Source organism: Trichomycterus rosablanca, chromosome 27 (genome assembly GCF_030014385.1).
Source record: "Trichomycterus rosablanca isolate fTriRos1 chromosome 27, fTriRos1.hap1, whole genome shotgun sequence".
Lineage (NCBI taxonomy): Eukaryota > Metazoa > Chordata > Actinopteri > Siluriformes > Trichomycteridae > Trichomycterus > Trichomycterus rosablanca.
This window is the reverse complement of record NC_086014.1, coordinates 4,513,568-4,531,121: the sequence shown is the minus strand read 5'-3', so window position 1 is coordinate 4,531,121 and position 17,554 is coordinate 4,513,568. Positions and strand designations below refer to the sequence as shown.

Sequence of the window (17,554 nt, the reverse complement as noted above, 5' to 3'; positions counted from 1 at the left end):
TAATCCTGGTCTTTTCTGTAGTGCTTTGTGAGATTTTTCCATCTGGAGCCTGAACACAAATCTACAGTATATCTCAGTGAAAGGTAACGTGAAGCTTAGTCAGCTTGAAATTCCCTTCACTGATTCAATGAAAAATTGTAACAATTCAAAAAAAATAAGGTCTGAGTGACTGTGGTACGGTTGTAGTTGCATCCAGGTACCTGATCGTATTTCACCTCTATTGCTGCAGACCTTTACTCCCGACCGAGGAGAGCCTGCAAGCCGACCGCTTCTTTTCACTTGCACGTGGCAGGTTCATATGGAGATCCGTAGTGCACACAAAGAGTCATGCACTGATCTCCATTATCCCCTGTTTCTATGCAGGCGCCATCAATCAGCCAGCAGGTCTTAATTGCAGCAGTTATGAGGTATCTCTACGGCCTCCCTGCCCTCGAATGACTGAAAATGATTGAATTTATCATTTATTTAAATTAAAATTCATATTTTAACTCAGCCCATGACTAGGCATAATCCCCAATTGGGGAAAAGGTCTAAAAGTGATTGGGTGTTATAATATGCATCAAGTGTATAAAATATTAAAGATTATGATCACTGTGCAGTAAAATGCTTTGTTTTTTGTTTTTTTTTACTTTAATGAACAAATAGATGGCGGTCAGGTGGTGCACGAGTCTATTATTCTAGCCTACTACCGCTGAGAACCAGGTTCGAATACCAGCAGTCCAATCAGCTGGCCGGGAATCTACATCTACAGGACATAAGTGGTATGAGAAAGGGGTATGGATCACCCTGTGATGGACAGTGAAACCAGACCCACCACAACCCTGACCAGAATAAAGTAGCTGCTTGTTACTTAGTAACCATGCACACTAGTACCAATACAGCTGTGGCACCCGTAAATACTGTATAAGGTACACCATGTGAAATCTCTCCTGATATAAAGTGTTTGGATTTACAAACTTATGTTTGATAGACACAGAAAATAAAAATGTAATTAATAAATAATAAATTTATCAAAAGACACGATTAATGGCAGCTTTTGTTCTCTTTGAAACAAAGCACAAAATCAGACTTACCGATTAATTAGAAAATCAACGCACCTGTCCAAACCGTGTTAGCGCTCACATGAATTTAATTAGCTCATGAATGGTGGCTTTGATGCTTTAAAAGGCCGGTTTTATTATTCCCTGTTCCTTATTCACAATGGCAAAGACAAGAGAGCAGTCTGAGCAGAGCAGAAATGCTATCACCACCAAGAACAAGCAGTTTAAAGGGTACGAGACTATCTCCAAAGACTTTGGCATCCCAGCTTCAACAGTTGAAAATGTTATCAAAAAGTCTGCTACTCATGAAACCACCAAGAACCTTCCAGGATGTGGTGGAAAGAGGAAGATCGATGAGCGAACCCTAGTGGTTCAAAATGTGATGAATAAACCATGTACAACATCCAGAGAACTTCAGAGTAAAGGTTTCCACCTGTACCATACGCCACACAGAGAACCAGACAGGGCCGAAGAGGGACCCCACTACTGACAGACCACAATCCTTCTGGAAAAATGTTCTATGGACAGATGAAACCAGTGTTATGTTAATAGATAAAGCCTATAAAGACAATTGCACCCTATCTACAGTGAAACATAGTGGAGGATCCATAATGTTGTGGGGCTGCTTTGCTGCCTCTGAGACTGAAGGCCTTAAATGTGTTACAGGAACAATAAAATTAGAGGATTATCAGGGCATTTTAGAGTCAAATGTGCTCCACGTCCAAGAAAACAAGGACTGAGTCAGACAAATTTGGTCCTACAGCAGGAAACTGGCCCAAAGCACACAAAGCATACAGTAAGCGACCTACTGTACATGGAAATCATACCGTAATAATGTAATACTACGACACCCTTATGGTGTGTGCAAATAGAAGAGTGAATAAACAGATGGAGATACAGATGGCCGAGTGAGTGGGTGGCTGGATATTTGAATGGATGGATAGATGGATAGATGGATGGATGGATGGATAGATGGATAGATGGATGAGTGGATGGATGGATTGGATGGATTGGATGGATGGATGGATGGATAGATGGATGAGTGGATGGATGGATGGATAGATGGATGAGTGGATGGATGGATGGATAGATGGATGAGTGGATGGATGGATGGATAGATGGATGAGTGAATGGATGGATGGATGGATGGACATGTTGATCAACTGGCTGGTTATGTAATTGATGGATGGATAGATGGATGAGTGAATGGATGGATGGATGGGTAATGAAGAAAAAATTAATTGCTGTCAATATATAAGTCAATATAATAACAGACAGGTGAATGTGCAAAAGAATAGCATAGACCAGTGAATGGGTGGGTGGATGGAAAAACTGAATGATGGACTGGTGGGTAAATAGAAGAACACACTGATAAGAGCATTAATGAAGGAATTACCTGGATAAGTAGCCGGATGTTTAAATAAACATGAACTAATAGATGACTGATAAATGTGTGCTTCCATCAGTTCAAGAAGGAATAGCTGTATGTAGAAGACTAGGTGCTAAATGTTTAAAAATAAAAGGTTTTTAAGGGGTTGTGGAACTGAATGGATAAATAAACAGACTGACCGATGTGTGAGTAAATGAACCGGTGGGTGTGTGAACCGGCTAGCGGTGACACGGAGGGGCTGAATAAACAGGTGGTTGAGTGGGTGGATTATATTATGGATTGTTAAATATGAGTTTAAATGAATAGATGAGGGAGAAATAAACAGGTGGACTGGCTAAATGATCTACATACACAAATAAACAGAGCAGCTATACCACATACAGTAAAAAAATTTAAGGTTATTAATGAAAAGTGGCCAAACTCATTGTGTAAATGTAAACTGTACACCAGTAAACAAACAAAAAGCCTTTAAATTAACCTGCTACTATCTAAAATCAGTGAATAAAAAAATGCATTCAGAATATTTTTCCTTGGGCGCTCAGGTGGTCCAGCGTTCGAATTCTTTAGCCCACCACCAATGAGTTCTAGGTCTCAGAGCTGTGCTATTGACCAGCCCGGTGCCTAGACAGACCTGTATATTATGTACGCATATCACTCTAAATCTCTTATCAAGTCTTCTTGAAAATATTCATATTAATATTTATATTATTATTATTTATATGTTGTTTCAATCTCCCACTCTCACAAGTGATGAGCTGAGGGCCCTGAGACCTCTCAAGCAGCTCTTAACCTCTGGGTCCAGACCCCATGCAGTGCTACTACTACTAAAAATAATGCTGATTATAATCAAATTATGGATGTTCTTTTTTCTCATGTAAGGCTTTTTATTCAGATGCCTTTTACACTATGAAAATAGGTTGTGTGCGCAGGGTCAGCCGTTATACAGCACCCCTTGTTTGAAATGGTTGGATGGATGGATAATGGTTGATAGCCCAAAGAACTCTTAGTCTAAGAACTCTTAGTTTCAGCTTTTCAACAATGTCAACAAGTCTCTACACCAATCAGATGCCAAATAATTTACCATAAAAAGGGGGGGGGGGGGTTGTATATAAACAAGCTGCTCTATAAGATGAAGATACACAGACTCACTGTGGTAAAAAAAAATCTGTCTCAATGTTGTATTGGCAATACATTTTCAACATTATAGGGTAAGGTGGTAGTAATGGTGATGTATACCAACCTCAGTATACCAACCTCAGTTACTCCAAATTCTGCAGGGTGAAAAACTGTCCCCTACTAGTTTCTGACCTAAGGTCAATAAATGAATAAACTGCTCTTTGTTCTTACACTTTCTAGTATAAATCACCTCATTTTTTTAGTCTTTAGAAATTAAAAAGCCCTAAAATGTGTTTATGTAATTACCACAAAAACATGAAGTGTTACTGGTAAAACTGCACGCTGCACTTATTTACAGTACCATAGCAGCTTTAACAAATCAAGATCACGCCAATTAAATTTTTTTTAGCATCGTGCATTAAATATTTTTAACTAATGTGTGGTTAAAGTCTGTAAATTAAAGCTTTTCGTTAATTTATTCTCAACACAGAGCGTCAGTTTTAATTAGAAAAGAAATCCGAAATGTCAATGTGTCTCTTGGCATAAATGCAGCTTTGGGGAAAAAATAAGAAGGTGTGTGAAATGCCTGAAATGCCTGAAATGCCATCAGACTGCCGTATTCAGTAACTTATACAGGATTGACATTAAGCTAGTGATAAACTGCTCATGTTAATTTAATACCATCTGAAGCGGATGCCTCCTACTTACCTGTTCTCATAAAGAGATTCTGACCAATTTCACAAAGAACTAAATAATAACAGATTAAATAATTGAAGAAAGCTAATTAGGAAGCATTTCTTCTAACATTCCTGCTTTGTTCAAGCTTCGTCTTTGCTCTCATGAGAACAGTGAGTTTGTTAGGGGAGTAAATTAGGAGTCGTGTTCTTTCCTCCTGAGCCGGTGGCAGCTGGGTCTACTTGGCGAGTCTGTTTATTCAAGCTTTTCCAATTAACTTTAGTAGAATCCACTGTGGATTGAACAGGACAGTGGGGTTATCTTAAACTGGGCTTATAGTATGTGACTACGATCCATACATAACATATAATACAACAACCCAACAATTTATAAATTAAATGTCTTGTTTTATAAAGCTGCACAAGAGAAGGTGATGAAAATCCTATGATGTGACACAAAGCAAGGCTTGGCGGGGTGTTGCCGTTAGTCAGTATGTACAATTAATATCTCAAGTTAGCATACGCTAGCTCAGGGTTTTTTTTAAGAGACTCACATTTTGTATAATATTTAACGCCACCCAGGCAACACAAAGCATCAAAACAAAACACAAAACAAAATGTATCTAATTAATACAAATGGTGGCAATCTGGTCCCACTGTGGTTTACAAGATGTAACGTAAAGCCTTCATAACGGGGCATTTGTGTACAAGTTCATTTCATGTTTACGTGCCTGTTAAAATTACTTAATTTATTATTGCTCTTAAATATAAAAAGCCATGCTGATTTTTTTTTGTGCTCGAGGGTCGTCTGACATACTGTCTACGGCCACTAGACCCAAAAAGAACAATTTTGCTTTCACCAGTCCACAAAATGTTGAGCCATTTCTCTTTGGACCGGTCAATGTGTTCCTTGGCAAATTTTAACCCATTTAGGACACGTCTTTTTCTTAACGACGGGACTTTGCAAAGAGTTCTTGCTGGTAAATTGGCTTCACTTAATCATCATCTGTACTCACTGGTAACTTCAGATGTTCCTTGATCTTTCTGGAGGTGATCACTGGCTGAACCTTTGCCATTTTGGATATTCTTTGATCCAATCGGACAGTAGTTCCACGCTTCCTTCTGCATCTTTCAGGTTTTGGTTGTCACTTCAAAGCATCATTTTAGCTGAGCAGCCTATAATTTGCTGCACTTCTCTGTATGTTTTTCCCTCTACAATCAACTTTTTAATCACTGTTCATCAGAACAATGTCTGGAACGACCCATTTTACCCAGTATTTCAGAAGGAAATGTGCTATGACCAAGCTGTGCAACATTTGCCACCCTCCTACCTCAAATAAGGGCCAAAATTTACACTCGTTCTTCTGCAGAATGAATGACTTCACCAATTGAACTCCTCACTGCTATTTTGAACAACCCCCTTTCACTCAATGCTTCGATTACTCAGAATGAGTGGCATGCACGACCTAATTGTTGGGTTTGTTTTGTTACATTTTTTGCTATGTAGAAATATCACTTCTACTAAAAACAGTGATTTATCAGGTTAATGATGTTGGACTGCTATTTTTATGAACACCACTGTACAATCTACCAACCTACCCAGTGTCTATGAGTGAGTTTCGGTTTATTAGTGTCTATTAGTGAGTCCTGGAGTACTAGTGTCTGAGTGAGTCTTAGTATATTAGTGTCTATGAGTCTCAGTATACCACTAGCGTCTGTGTCTAGCTCCAGTTTACATTAGAGCTTACACGTCTTTGTAATGTGGATGAAAACAGGAGCTCCACCTGGGACTCAAACCCAGGACCTTATTATTGTGAGGTGACAGTGCAACCCACTATGCCGCCCCTATAATAATTATGAATACATTTAAAATAAAAACATACATAGAAGTACATTACATAAGATAAAACATTCCCTTACACACACACACACACACACACACTTAAACTGCAATCCTTACACACACACACACGTTCCTGACCTTCATACATCATTCTTAATTAGACAGGTCTTGATTTCATGCTCCCTGACTCAGAAACTGCAAACACAGATGCCTAAAGATGCTGCAAGTGGTGATAAGAAGCCAAACACCCTCACTGAGTCATGTTTACTGTATATCTTCTTCAAACTGGAGGAAATGTTCAGTGGTTGGTTTTTAAAGAAGTAGTAAAATAATTACCAGGTCGTGTTGGCGTCTTACATGTCAATGTCAGATGATTACTGATATATTTGGAAATGGTTGGCACATTTCTTTGCCAATCTGTACAAGTTTCGACTAGGCAAAGTATTGGGGAAACATGCTTCACAACACTAAGGCGAGTCTAGCCAGGTACACCTGACCAGTCAAAGCTTTCCTACCAGTACTAGTAAATTGGCTTAATATGTCTAATCAATCAATATTTGTCTAGAAAAAAAAGCGGTTCCCTTCTTCTGTGATTGTGCTTTGCTTTTGGTGTCTAATTATCCTGATCAATAGTGCATATCAGACCTAAATGAACTCATCTGAACCCCAACAGCTCACCCAAAGGGGATAATAATAATGAGGCTGATTAAAAAAACAGAGGAAAAGGTCCATTAACCAATTCCGACATGCTTAGAGAGGTTTAATGATACTAGCCAGGAAAAAAAACTGTCAGCGGGTAAACAAACACTAATCTAGGTAGTCCTCGAGCTTAAATGTAAAGAGCGATGCCAGGCACATAACAAACAAAGGTGTAAGATATACAGCAAACAGACCAAGCGAATTTTCACAATTAGCTGCTCATTAGCTTGATTTGTCATGCTCAGACATCCCATCTGTCCCAGTCTTAACGATCAGGCAATGCTGCAAAAATAAAAAACAGTCCTGCTAAAACAAAGACTTGGTACTAAAAATCGTATCTAGACTTTCGTGAGGAGCAGCATCAATATGAACAACATAAATTGTTAGCCAGGATTCAAAAGCATTTGTTTATTCTCCGTCTCAGGTTTGACATTATCTGCTTACAATGCTGAACGGTTTGAAGAAAGACCAGGATGGGTTATAGGTGGGTAATAAAACATTTAAAAGCCTGGGCCTAACTCTGGTTCAGTTATTTCATAGCTAGCTGCATTTCAACTCTTTTCAAGCAAAGGAATCAATGCTGTGTAATGCTAATCATCAATGACTCTTCCCTGATAAGATTACTTCCGACAGCAATCACAAAGAACAAACAGATTCCCTGTCTCGACTGCACAAACAGTAATGGACTACACAGGGACTGAACTCATAGAAAAGAAATTTCCATCCAGGATGGTCTGTTTGATTTTTTTCCTATACGCCCCATGTGTCAAACTCAAATCCGGCCCGCCACGTCATTTTATGTGGCCCGCGAGAGCTTAAAAGACGTACGATTGTATTAAAATACACTGTAAAATCATACATATACTGCATCTCCCACAAGGCATACCGATTTTGTTTCTACATCAGTGTTTAACCGAGGCATTTTTCCAACAAGTGATGCTGAGAAATATTTACAAATAATCCCAAAATACAAGTTTGTGCTTCAAAAAGACAAACCGGTACGTCTCTTGTGTTATGAGGCCGTGTCTGTGGTAAGGGAGTACAATTTAAATGTAGATATACATTATACGTAGATATACAGTATAATTTTGTCATTTTGACACCAAACACAGAATTTAGCCAACAAATTGTCCAAGAGTTAAAAGGCAGACTGCAATCACAGCAGGATACGTTACAATCTATCCTTTGAGGGCCACCATAATGCAGATGTGGCCCTCGGTGAAAATGATACGTTCTATAGATACTTGCCAGTAAAGTACTGTAAAGTTTTTAACACATACAGGCGATGATGACGCTGTCGGTGTGATCGCAGGGCGACAAGAGGCGATGTGAACTTGGTGTGATCTCAGGGTTACGGTTAAAATCTCTCTAGTTTATGCAGTTTTAGAAATCTCTAATGCTGCTGCTGCTTGTTTCTGGTGTTCCTCCCATGAGTCCACCTTTTTTTTTGCTGAATCTTTGGGATTTCAGTGTCATAACAGATTTTACTGAGTCTCCAAGATCACTTGTTCTAAACTCCTGTTTTTGGTGTCAGTTCTTCTGATGTTATCTGGCCCAGCTTTGAAGATCAGTCTATCTGGACCTTTCATCTTTCAGATCTGCTCAGCTTTCCTCGTTTGGTCCTGTCTCTTGTTTTTTTTTTACTGATAGATATTTGACTCGATCTGATCCTGCTTCTCGTCTTTTACGTTGGTAAGTCTGGTTTTAAGGGATCAGTCCACCTTGCCACCCTGCCACGTTTTATCTTCTTGATCTTCTTCTGACCTCATGTGGCTCTGTGTTATTATCTTCTGGCTTTGTGTTGTTTCCATGGCAACTTGCTTTAACTTCGACTTAAGTTTCTAAGAATAGTCTTTAAGAATGGACTTGCACCTTCGGACTTCATCTGCTCAGGTCTAGCCTTGTTTTAGTTTTGTTTTTGGGACCACACGATTTATTTTGAACAATCAGTACGGAATTGTTCCTTCTGATCTTTTCTGCCCTATGGTCCTGTTTCTAGAATTAGTTCCTGTGGACCTAGCGCTGTTTTTGTCTGGCCCCATTTCTCTCTCCAAAGGTTGATATGTCCCACCTCACTGCGTACTTGTCCTGGCATTGTGTTGTCACTGGGGTCACGCCCTGTGTATGTGATTGCACCCACAGACCTTGTCTTTTTTTTCCTAGATCACTCTCTACATGGGTAAGAAATTGGCCAGGTCCCATCTCATTAATTGTGCCATCTCTCTCTGGTCTTGCCCTGTCCCCCTTTCTGTAATTGCCCCATCTGTTTGATCCTAGACCCAAATTTATGAGAGCAACCCTCCAGCTTGACATTGTGCCGGCTCTGTCCTAGCTCCCTGTGGTCTTCTTTCAGTAACGGGATCAGACGTATTTTAACATAGCATTGCTCCCACTGGACAGGACTGGTCTGAATTCTTACACCATGTACGAATTCTATCACTCTCACATTGATGTTAGATCTTTTCTCCAGGTCCTGTGGGATTGCAGTCCCTGACCTGGTGTGGTTCCTGTCTGTGTGAGCATCTCTTTTGGCTTTGTCTCACTTCTGTGATAGCTCCCTTTAGCCCTGTCGTTTCCTCCTGGTGCTTGAACATGACAATTTAATTTCCACTGGGCACACGGTTCAGCTCAAGCTGTCACAGTGTCTCAGGGTCAAACATGGTCTACACTCTTCAGGGACCAGATGACTGTGTGTGTATCTGTGTGTGATCTGTGTGTACTTGCTTGGATACTTAATTGATTCTGAAGGGAAAATGCTTTCCAACAGCAGTATAATGAGAAAAAAATGCAATACAAGTAACAATCAATGTGCATCCTTGGTACTGTACCTTTAGAATTTTCGTTAGGGTTGATATTATTTACAGGAGTATCGAATGCACAGGATTGTATTTGATAGCAATAATAAACAGGTGTCTGCCTGGAGCTTTTTTTCCCTCCACTTGCACTAGCTGTGAGTTTCTCCCCAGCCTGCCAGACCCTGTTGCTTTTGGCCTGGCAGTGTGTTATTCCAAAAAGGTGAAAATTATACATAGTTTAAAAAGAACCATCTGCCAGAGAGTCAAGTAAGCTTTTTAAATCCCTGACATCTTTCCATATTTTTATCAGTTCCCATCGAAATAATTAAAACATGAGACCTCCCCTGTGTCCTGCAGAGATCAGACGCATCAGATTGAAACACTAATTACAAAATGAATTCTGCTGGTATCACATTTTCTGTTTCTTGCTATCCTAAACCGCTCGGCTACATTCGCGACAGATAAACGGATAATGTTTTTGTTGCATGGTGGGAAATTAAGCTGATGACAATTTTCATGAATTGCAATAGAGTAATAGTGTGTGTCAGAGTATAAAAGGAAATAAGAAAGTAATTAAAAGTGCTATATTAATGTCAATTCTGAAAATGCTATTAGACTAAAAGATGAGTTTTATCTGTTTTTAGGGTCTATAATGGATAAAAAGGAAGTCATGTGACTCTCACTGTCCATATTATCAGCTCCACTTACCATATAGAAGCACTTTGTAGTTCTACAATTACTGACTGTAGTCCATCTGTTTCTCTGCATGCTTTGTTAGCCTGCTTTTACCCTGTTCTTCAATGGTCAGGACTCTCCCAGGACCACCACAGAGCAGGTATTATTTAGGTGGTGGATCATTCTCAGCACTGCAATGACACTGACATGGTGGTGGTGTGTTAGTGTGTGTTGTGCTGGTATGAGTGGATCAGACACAGCCGTGTCCACTCTATCAGACACTCCTACCTAGTTGGTCCACCTTGTAGATGTAAGGTCAGAGACGATCGCTCATCTATTGCTGCTGTTTGAGTTGGTCATCTATGAGACCTTCATCAGTGGTCATAGGATGCCCCACAGGGTGCTGTTGGCTGGATATTTTTGGTTGGTGGACTATTCTCAGTCCAGCAGTGACAGTGAGGTGTTTAAAAACTCCAGCAGCGCTGCTGTGTCTGATCCACTCATACCAAGCACACCACACACTTACACACCACCACCATGTCAGTGTCACTGCAGTGCTGAGAACGAGTCAGTAATTGTAGAACTACAAAGTGCTTCTATATGGTAAGTGGAGCTGATCAAATGGACAGTGAGTGTAGAAACAAGGAGGTGGTTTTAATGTTATGGCTGATCGGTGTATGATGGATATGTATATGTATACCTGTTTATGAAAATATATTCATTAATGGGGTGGTTTTTTTATAAAATGCTGTAAGCTAATAAAGAGAGTCTGGTTTTCACCGTCTGCTTCATTTGCATTTTATGAGCACACTTGTGAAGATGAGGACTGTAAATTAACTTCTCACAAAACAAGCTTGAATTATTGGAATCGTTAGAGCCGTGTGCTGTTCGGCAATATAAAAATATAAACGTTTATAAATGTATCCGCTTTATATCCACTAATTTAAATATTACATTACATTCCATTTGGCCAGCAGCATCCTGGTAGTAATAATATCTCTGTTCTCTTTCTATTTTACAGATGCTGTAGTCGACGACTCAACAAGAGCTGAGAGTAGAATTCCATTTCCAGCCTATTTGAAGAAGAGTGAGGTCTAAAGGTCAGGGGTCATGAGTCACTTGAGTGGAGCTCGATGCTATAACCCTATAATGCAGAACACTTAAAATGGAGACTTTGCTTGGTGCTTTGTGTCTAATACCACTGTGATTGCCCTCAAGACAATCCTCTCCTAAAACTGTGATTAAGTCATATTTTACTGTCGTTTGACTGTGGCCACTTGATTTATATTTTAGGTTCTACTTTGTATCAATTGCTCCCCTTTTAATTAAGCAAATCCAAGTCCTGCTCTTTAAAAATGCCAAGCCTCTGTAAATCCTCTCCCTGTGCCTTCTCACTCCTTTTTCTTGCCCTGTTTTTCCTTCCTCAACCTTCGTTAGTGAGGGCTGACTGCTGGCTTATCGAGGGCGACAAAGGCTACGTGTGGCTTGCAATCTGTAGCCAGAACCAGCCGCCGTATGAGACAATCCCTCAGCACATAAATAACACTGTGCACGACCTGCGTCTGAACGAGAACAAGCTCAAAGCCATCTTCTTCAGCACCATGAGTCGCTTCACCAACCTCACAGACCTTAATCTTACCAAGAATGAGATCTCCTACATCGAGGACGGCGCCTTCGCTGGACAGGCCAACCTTCAGGTGCTTCAGCTGGGTTATAACAAGCTAACAAACCTCACCGAAGGGATGCTGAGAGGCCTGGGTAGAATGCAATGCTTGTTTTTACAGCACAACCTCATAGAGGTCATTGCTACCAATGCTTTTTGGGAGAGTCCAAGTCTAAGCAGCCTTGATCTGTCCTCCAACAAGCTGGCCAAGTTGGACCCTTCGACATTTACAGTCCTTGGAAGGCTAATGGTGTGCGAACTGGCCGGGAATCCCTTCCACTGTGGCTGTGATTTGTACAGCTTTTTAATCTGGCTAGAAGTCTTCAACAATGTCACACATACCTATGACAGGCTGCAGTGCGAAACCCCAAAGGAACTTTTCAGCTTCCCCTTGCTAAGTCCAACCACTAGCCATGGGCGCAATGCCAGGACTATATTATCTTCCATATGCAAAGATGGGGTGATTATTCCTGGGATTACATCACTGCCTCCAGATTTGGACTCGTCTGGAATAGGACCAGATATTCCAGACCAGATGGGACCGTATCAGCAACCCACAGCCTCATCGACTGCGATTCCTTCCTACAGCCCTAGAATCACACTGCATTCGGTTTCTCTCTCATCTGCATCATTACTGGTTCAGATACCTCAACCGTTCAGCAAGATGTACATACTGGTGCAGTACAATAACAGTTATGGGATCGATATCAGGAACCTCAAGAGGAAGAAGGAGCTGATACTACTGAATGCTCTGAAGTCCCACACAGAATACACCTTTTGTGTAGCCTCCATGCGTAACTCAAAGCGCTACAACCACACTTGTCTCAATTTTGCTACAAAATCTCCGGGGCCTGATGATCTGCGCGCTGGGCCGTCGACCACCACCCACTACATAATGACCATCCTGGGCTGTTTGTTCGGTATGGTCATTGTGTTGGGTCTGGTGTACTACTGCCTACGCAGGCGGCGAATTCAGGAGGAGATAAACAACTCTATTAGCGTTAAAAAGACGATACTGGAAATGCGGTACGGACCTGAGGCAGCGGCTGCTGCCACCAATGACCCGGCGGCATTACAGAAGCTCCAAGAACAAGCTCACCATCAGCATTACCATAGCAAACTGTCACAGTCTACTTCATCTAGCTTAGGAATGCTCCACAGTTCTGCCAACACCAGTTCCTCTCGGCTTTCAACACTTCCACAGGTAGACAAGATGTCCACAACCTTCTCAGAGGCTATGACCAGTGGTAAGGGGAACTACATGGACATGCGGACTTCGGCCGGAGCGGAGGAACGGTTAAAGGATGGAGCTGCGGCAGTTGCAGCAGAAGAAATAAGGAGGAAAAAGAATGGGATGGATGCAGGTGAGGACTCTGATGATAACGGACAAGGATCAACGTCTGAGATATCTACCATTGCGAAAGAGGTGGACAAAGTCAACCAGATCATCAACAACTGCATAGATGCACTAAAGCTGGATTCTGTAGTTGTCGCAGCAAGCACATCTGAAAAACCCTCCTCATCGCCACCACAGTGCATCTCTCCATCCTCCAGAGGACTCATCCCTCTTTCCCCAGCAACAATAGACACGTGTCCAATCATGTCTTCTCCCAAGATTCCCCATTTACCCCCAGTTCCTTTGGTTATGCCTCTGTCTGAGAGACCAGGAATTAGTGGTGGTGGTTTTCTATCCCCACCCTACAGAGACCCACCTCCTGTAACTGCACCGCGGTCTCTACAGCGGCAACTGAGTGCTGATGCAGCTGTTGTTGCTCTCAATGTGAAGAACCGCAGCAATGTGTCCTCTGGAGGCCCCAATAAGAACGCTCGAGTCTTTAGCCTTGATGTCCCTGAGCCTCTCAGCCCAGATTCCTGCACGTTTTCAGAAAAAGGCAGTCCTGTTGAGTGCAGGGAGCCTCCCGAAAGGATCCCTCTGGTAGGGGTACAGGTGGGCAATAATGGCAGGGGAGAAGGTGGCAACGGGGGAGGAGGGGGAGGCGGCGGTGGCAGTGGTGGTTCGGGTGGATGTGGCATTGCAGTTCCAGCTCAACAGCACCTCTTGGAGGTGCACCCAGACTACCACTGCTCAGAGCACCGACACTCCTTCCCCGCTCTCTACTATGAGGACGCCGCCCACTCTCCTGCCCAAAAAGCTTCTTTCCTAAAGCCCCTCTCTCGCACCAAGCGGGACACTGCCTATTCGCAGCTTTCGCCGCGGCACCACAACTACTCGGGATACTCGTCCAGTCCGGAGTACTCCTCCGAGACCACTCTTAGGATCTGGGAGCGCTTCCGGCCCTACAAGAAGAGCCCTCGTCAGGATGCTTACATTGCTGCCGGACACGCACTCAGGAAGAAAGTGCAGTTTGCGAAGGATGAGGATTTGCATGACATTCTTGACTTTTGGAAGGGAGTATCTGCACAGCAGAAACTTTGAGTCTGTGGACGGGAATAATGGCACAAGGCTGCAGAAAAGAGAAACATTTTAAGTGGCTCTTGAGAAAGCTAAGTACTTTGGTCCTTTGGTCCTTCAACAGGAGAGCGTTTGAATGAAGTCCCACTAAGTAGAGCATCGGAAAATTGCACAGGAAATAGGGTACTGACGACACATCTAAATCGAACAAAATTGATCCCGGAGTGTTGTTTTGTTGTTGATTTAAATAGGGAATTAGCCTTAAGTTTTTCTCCTGACAATGTTTAATTCTACTTATATGATGATTTTCCACTACAGGTTTTACATGAAGCATAGCTGGGGACACTGTCAACAATCTGGAAATATGCTTCCATTGTTTGGGTTCTATTCAAGTTTGCATGCTCACTGATTTGTGATGACTACACGTCGCTCTTTATGCATCATGCTTTTTATTTTGTTTCCCCAGCACAGCATTACATGAGGGTATGGCATACTTTACATGCAGGAGGTGTAGCAGCTCATCAAGCATTTTTCCCCTGTAGCAGAGACAGGTCTAATTTATTAATTTATTATTTTCCGTATTATGCCTTGAGGACTTGCTTATTCGTCATTTCTGCACAAACGCTAGCAAAAGTAAAACTAAATTAAATGGATAAGAACGACTGGAAATTTGAAGGAGCCAGGCATAAGAAGCACACATTTTCGAAACAGACAGGGATTGAATTGTACCACTGTACACGCTAACATCGATGTTTGGTCTAATTCGTTTTTGTCCTTACTAGAGAAGTAACGATACACTCTACCCGCGATGCGATGCAATTCACGATACTGGGTTCACGATACGATTTTTTTAAACAAAATGAAATTTTGACAATATACTGATATTTTTTTCAGTCTTTGTGACTGAAGCTTCTGCCATCCAGACCCCAATGTAGAACCCTTTGGAAAGCACTTTGATTCACCTCTGGCACTTGTATTGTTCAGTGTCCCCTCTAATAAACCCTATCTGGGTCCCAGGCACTAATGTTAAACACAAAGGCCTGGTTCTTGATCAACATTTGAATGTATATCTAAAGTCAGTGCTCTGTAGTGGTCACTATTTCTACACAGGTACAAACTATGCCAAATAATGCTTATTGTGTAAAAAAAAAAAAAAACTGAAATTAAATTTGAAAACAAACATCCAACATTATATAAATAAATGAATAATACAAATCAGGAAAGTATCCTCACATAAATACATTTGGCTGGAAAATTCCGAACCTGGCAAACATGTAGTGGCGTCAACCAGGCGAGGTGAATGACGCCAGTGAATATGGATTCATCTTAAATGAATAACCGATTCGAATCGTGGCACATGTGCACCGATTTTTACTGTCATGTGGTGCATCGTTACATCCCTAGTCGTTACTCTGATGCGTGTTACCAGTTTATTCCACGATGGCTGAAATTCTGGATGCATGTTTAAGTGGTTTTACCGTGAATGATGCATTTCATGGGAGTGAAACTTTTTAAACTTAAAATAGTTTTAAATATATTTCCCCAGGGTCTAAAACTAGTCTGTAATTGTAATCTGTATACCCCAAAGAAGAAATGGTTCAAAGATTATTCTCCACATCCTTCATATTCTAGAGTGGTTGTGCCTAACACTCTAGCAGTAAGTCAAGTGGAAATTAGTGATGTGTCACTAGGCAATTTAGCCCTCCTAGTCCATCACCCACATGCACTTTAACAAGAACTTACATTTTAATGAATTCCACATGAATCAACCATGCCAGAATGTGTCAAAATGTCCAATATTTCAAGAAGGCCAGACATTACGAGCTGAAAGGGGCTGCTGCTGCTCTCATCCAGCGTCAACATTATCTGTGCTACCAGCTTCACAAGAAAAGAGCACAGACTCTCCACCAGCTAACATAATCTTAGCTCGGAAATGTAACCCTCCACCGAGCGTTTTTGTTGACAGATGCTACCCAAGAGTCCCTGTATCCATCTGCGTAATTGGCTAAACTAATTATCTATTGTAATGTGTATTGTAAAGGTTTGCGGACTTGCTAACAAATGCTGCCACATTAAAGATGTGATTATAAGTAATAATGAATTGTCCAGTCAGGTCATTAGCCATAATGAACCCGCAGATTCTTCGACTGATCCTCAGGTGACTGAAGAGCAAGAGACAGACAGTGTTAATTTACTTTCTAATTAATTACAGCAGAGTTGGTTTGAACCCTGGCACTCCTCAGTGATGTGTGACCGTTTTATCTACGATCTAATAGAATACGTGATGATACTTCTCTATTTTGAGACATTTTACTAGAATTAATGCAGGTGGATGAGTTGTGCTGCAAAATATTACACAGTATAATGTGTAAAAAGCTAAACAAAACCTGATGTCAGTATAACATACTGGATCTAAACTGAACTAGCCAACATCCTCCTTCAAATAATGTCTTGTGGAGGTCGTGGTGTTAAACATAGTGTACTATGGTGGACCAAAATCTTTCATTGGTGTTCCAACTGGTTAAGATCTGTTTACTTTAGTGACCCTTGAAGCATTACTATCCTCAAAGAAAACACTCCCATTACAATAGAAATAATCTATAAATAGATCAGTCAGAGTAACTTTGTATGTGCAGTGTGAAGTTACCCTTCCATTTAAGGGGACAATATGCTAGCATAACAAACCCTAATCCAGATCCATGACTGCAAGGATGAAGCATTCCTGTTGTGTACTATTGGTAAATTTGGCACTTTGAACCACAATGTCCAACCCTTTATACTGATATTTTTTCCGGTCTTTGTGACTGAAGCTTCTGCCATCCAGACCCCAATGTAGAACCCTTTGGAAAGCACTTTGATTCACCTCTTGCACTTGTATTGTTCAGTGTCCCCTCTGATAAACCCTATCTGGGTCCAAGGCACTAATGTTAAACACAAAGGCCTGGCTCTTGATCAGCATTTGAATGTATATCTAAGGTCAGTGCACTGTAGTGGTCACTATTTCTACACACCCAACTCCTCAAACTTCAAACAATGTATTTACTGACCAGTGGCATGTATATATATATATATATATATATATATATATATATATATACTGTTGTTAGCAACAGGTGAACTGCAACACCTACACTAAAAAATAAGAAGGGGTGTCCACATACTTTTGACCATATAGTTTAAACTTACTATCACTACAGCATCAGCTCTGGTTAGTAAATATGTTCTGTAGTAAATACCCATTAATGC

At 41.2% G+C, this 17,554-nt stretch overlaps 1 protein-coding gene across 1 annotated transcript; it reads left to right on the top strand.

The window, feature by feature from the left end:
• The first annotated feature begins 1,200 nt into the window (after positions 1-1,200).
• elfn2a (extracellular leucine-rich repeat and fibronectin type III domain containing 2a) lies at positions 1,201-14,361 on the top strand. Its single transcript, XM_062989294.1, has 3 exons — positions 1,201-1,475; positions 8,819-8,841; positions 11,670-14,361. The coding sequence occupies exons 1-3, from the start codon at positions 1,201-1,203 to the stop codon at positions 14,330-14,332; spliced, it is 2,961 nt and encodes a 986-aa protein (XP_062845364.1). The 3' UTR covers positions 14,333-14,361.
• The last annotated feature ends 3,193 nt before the right edge of the window (positions 14,362-17,554 follow it).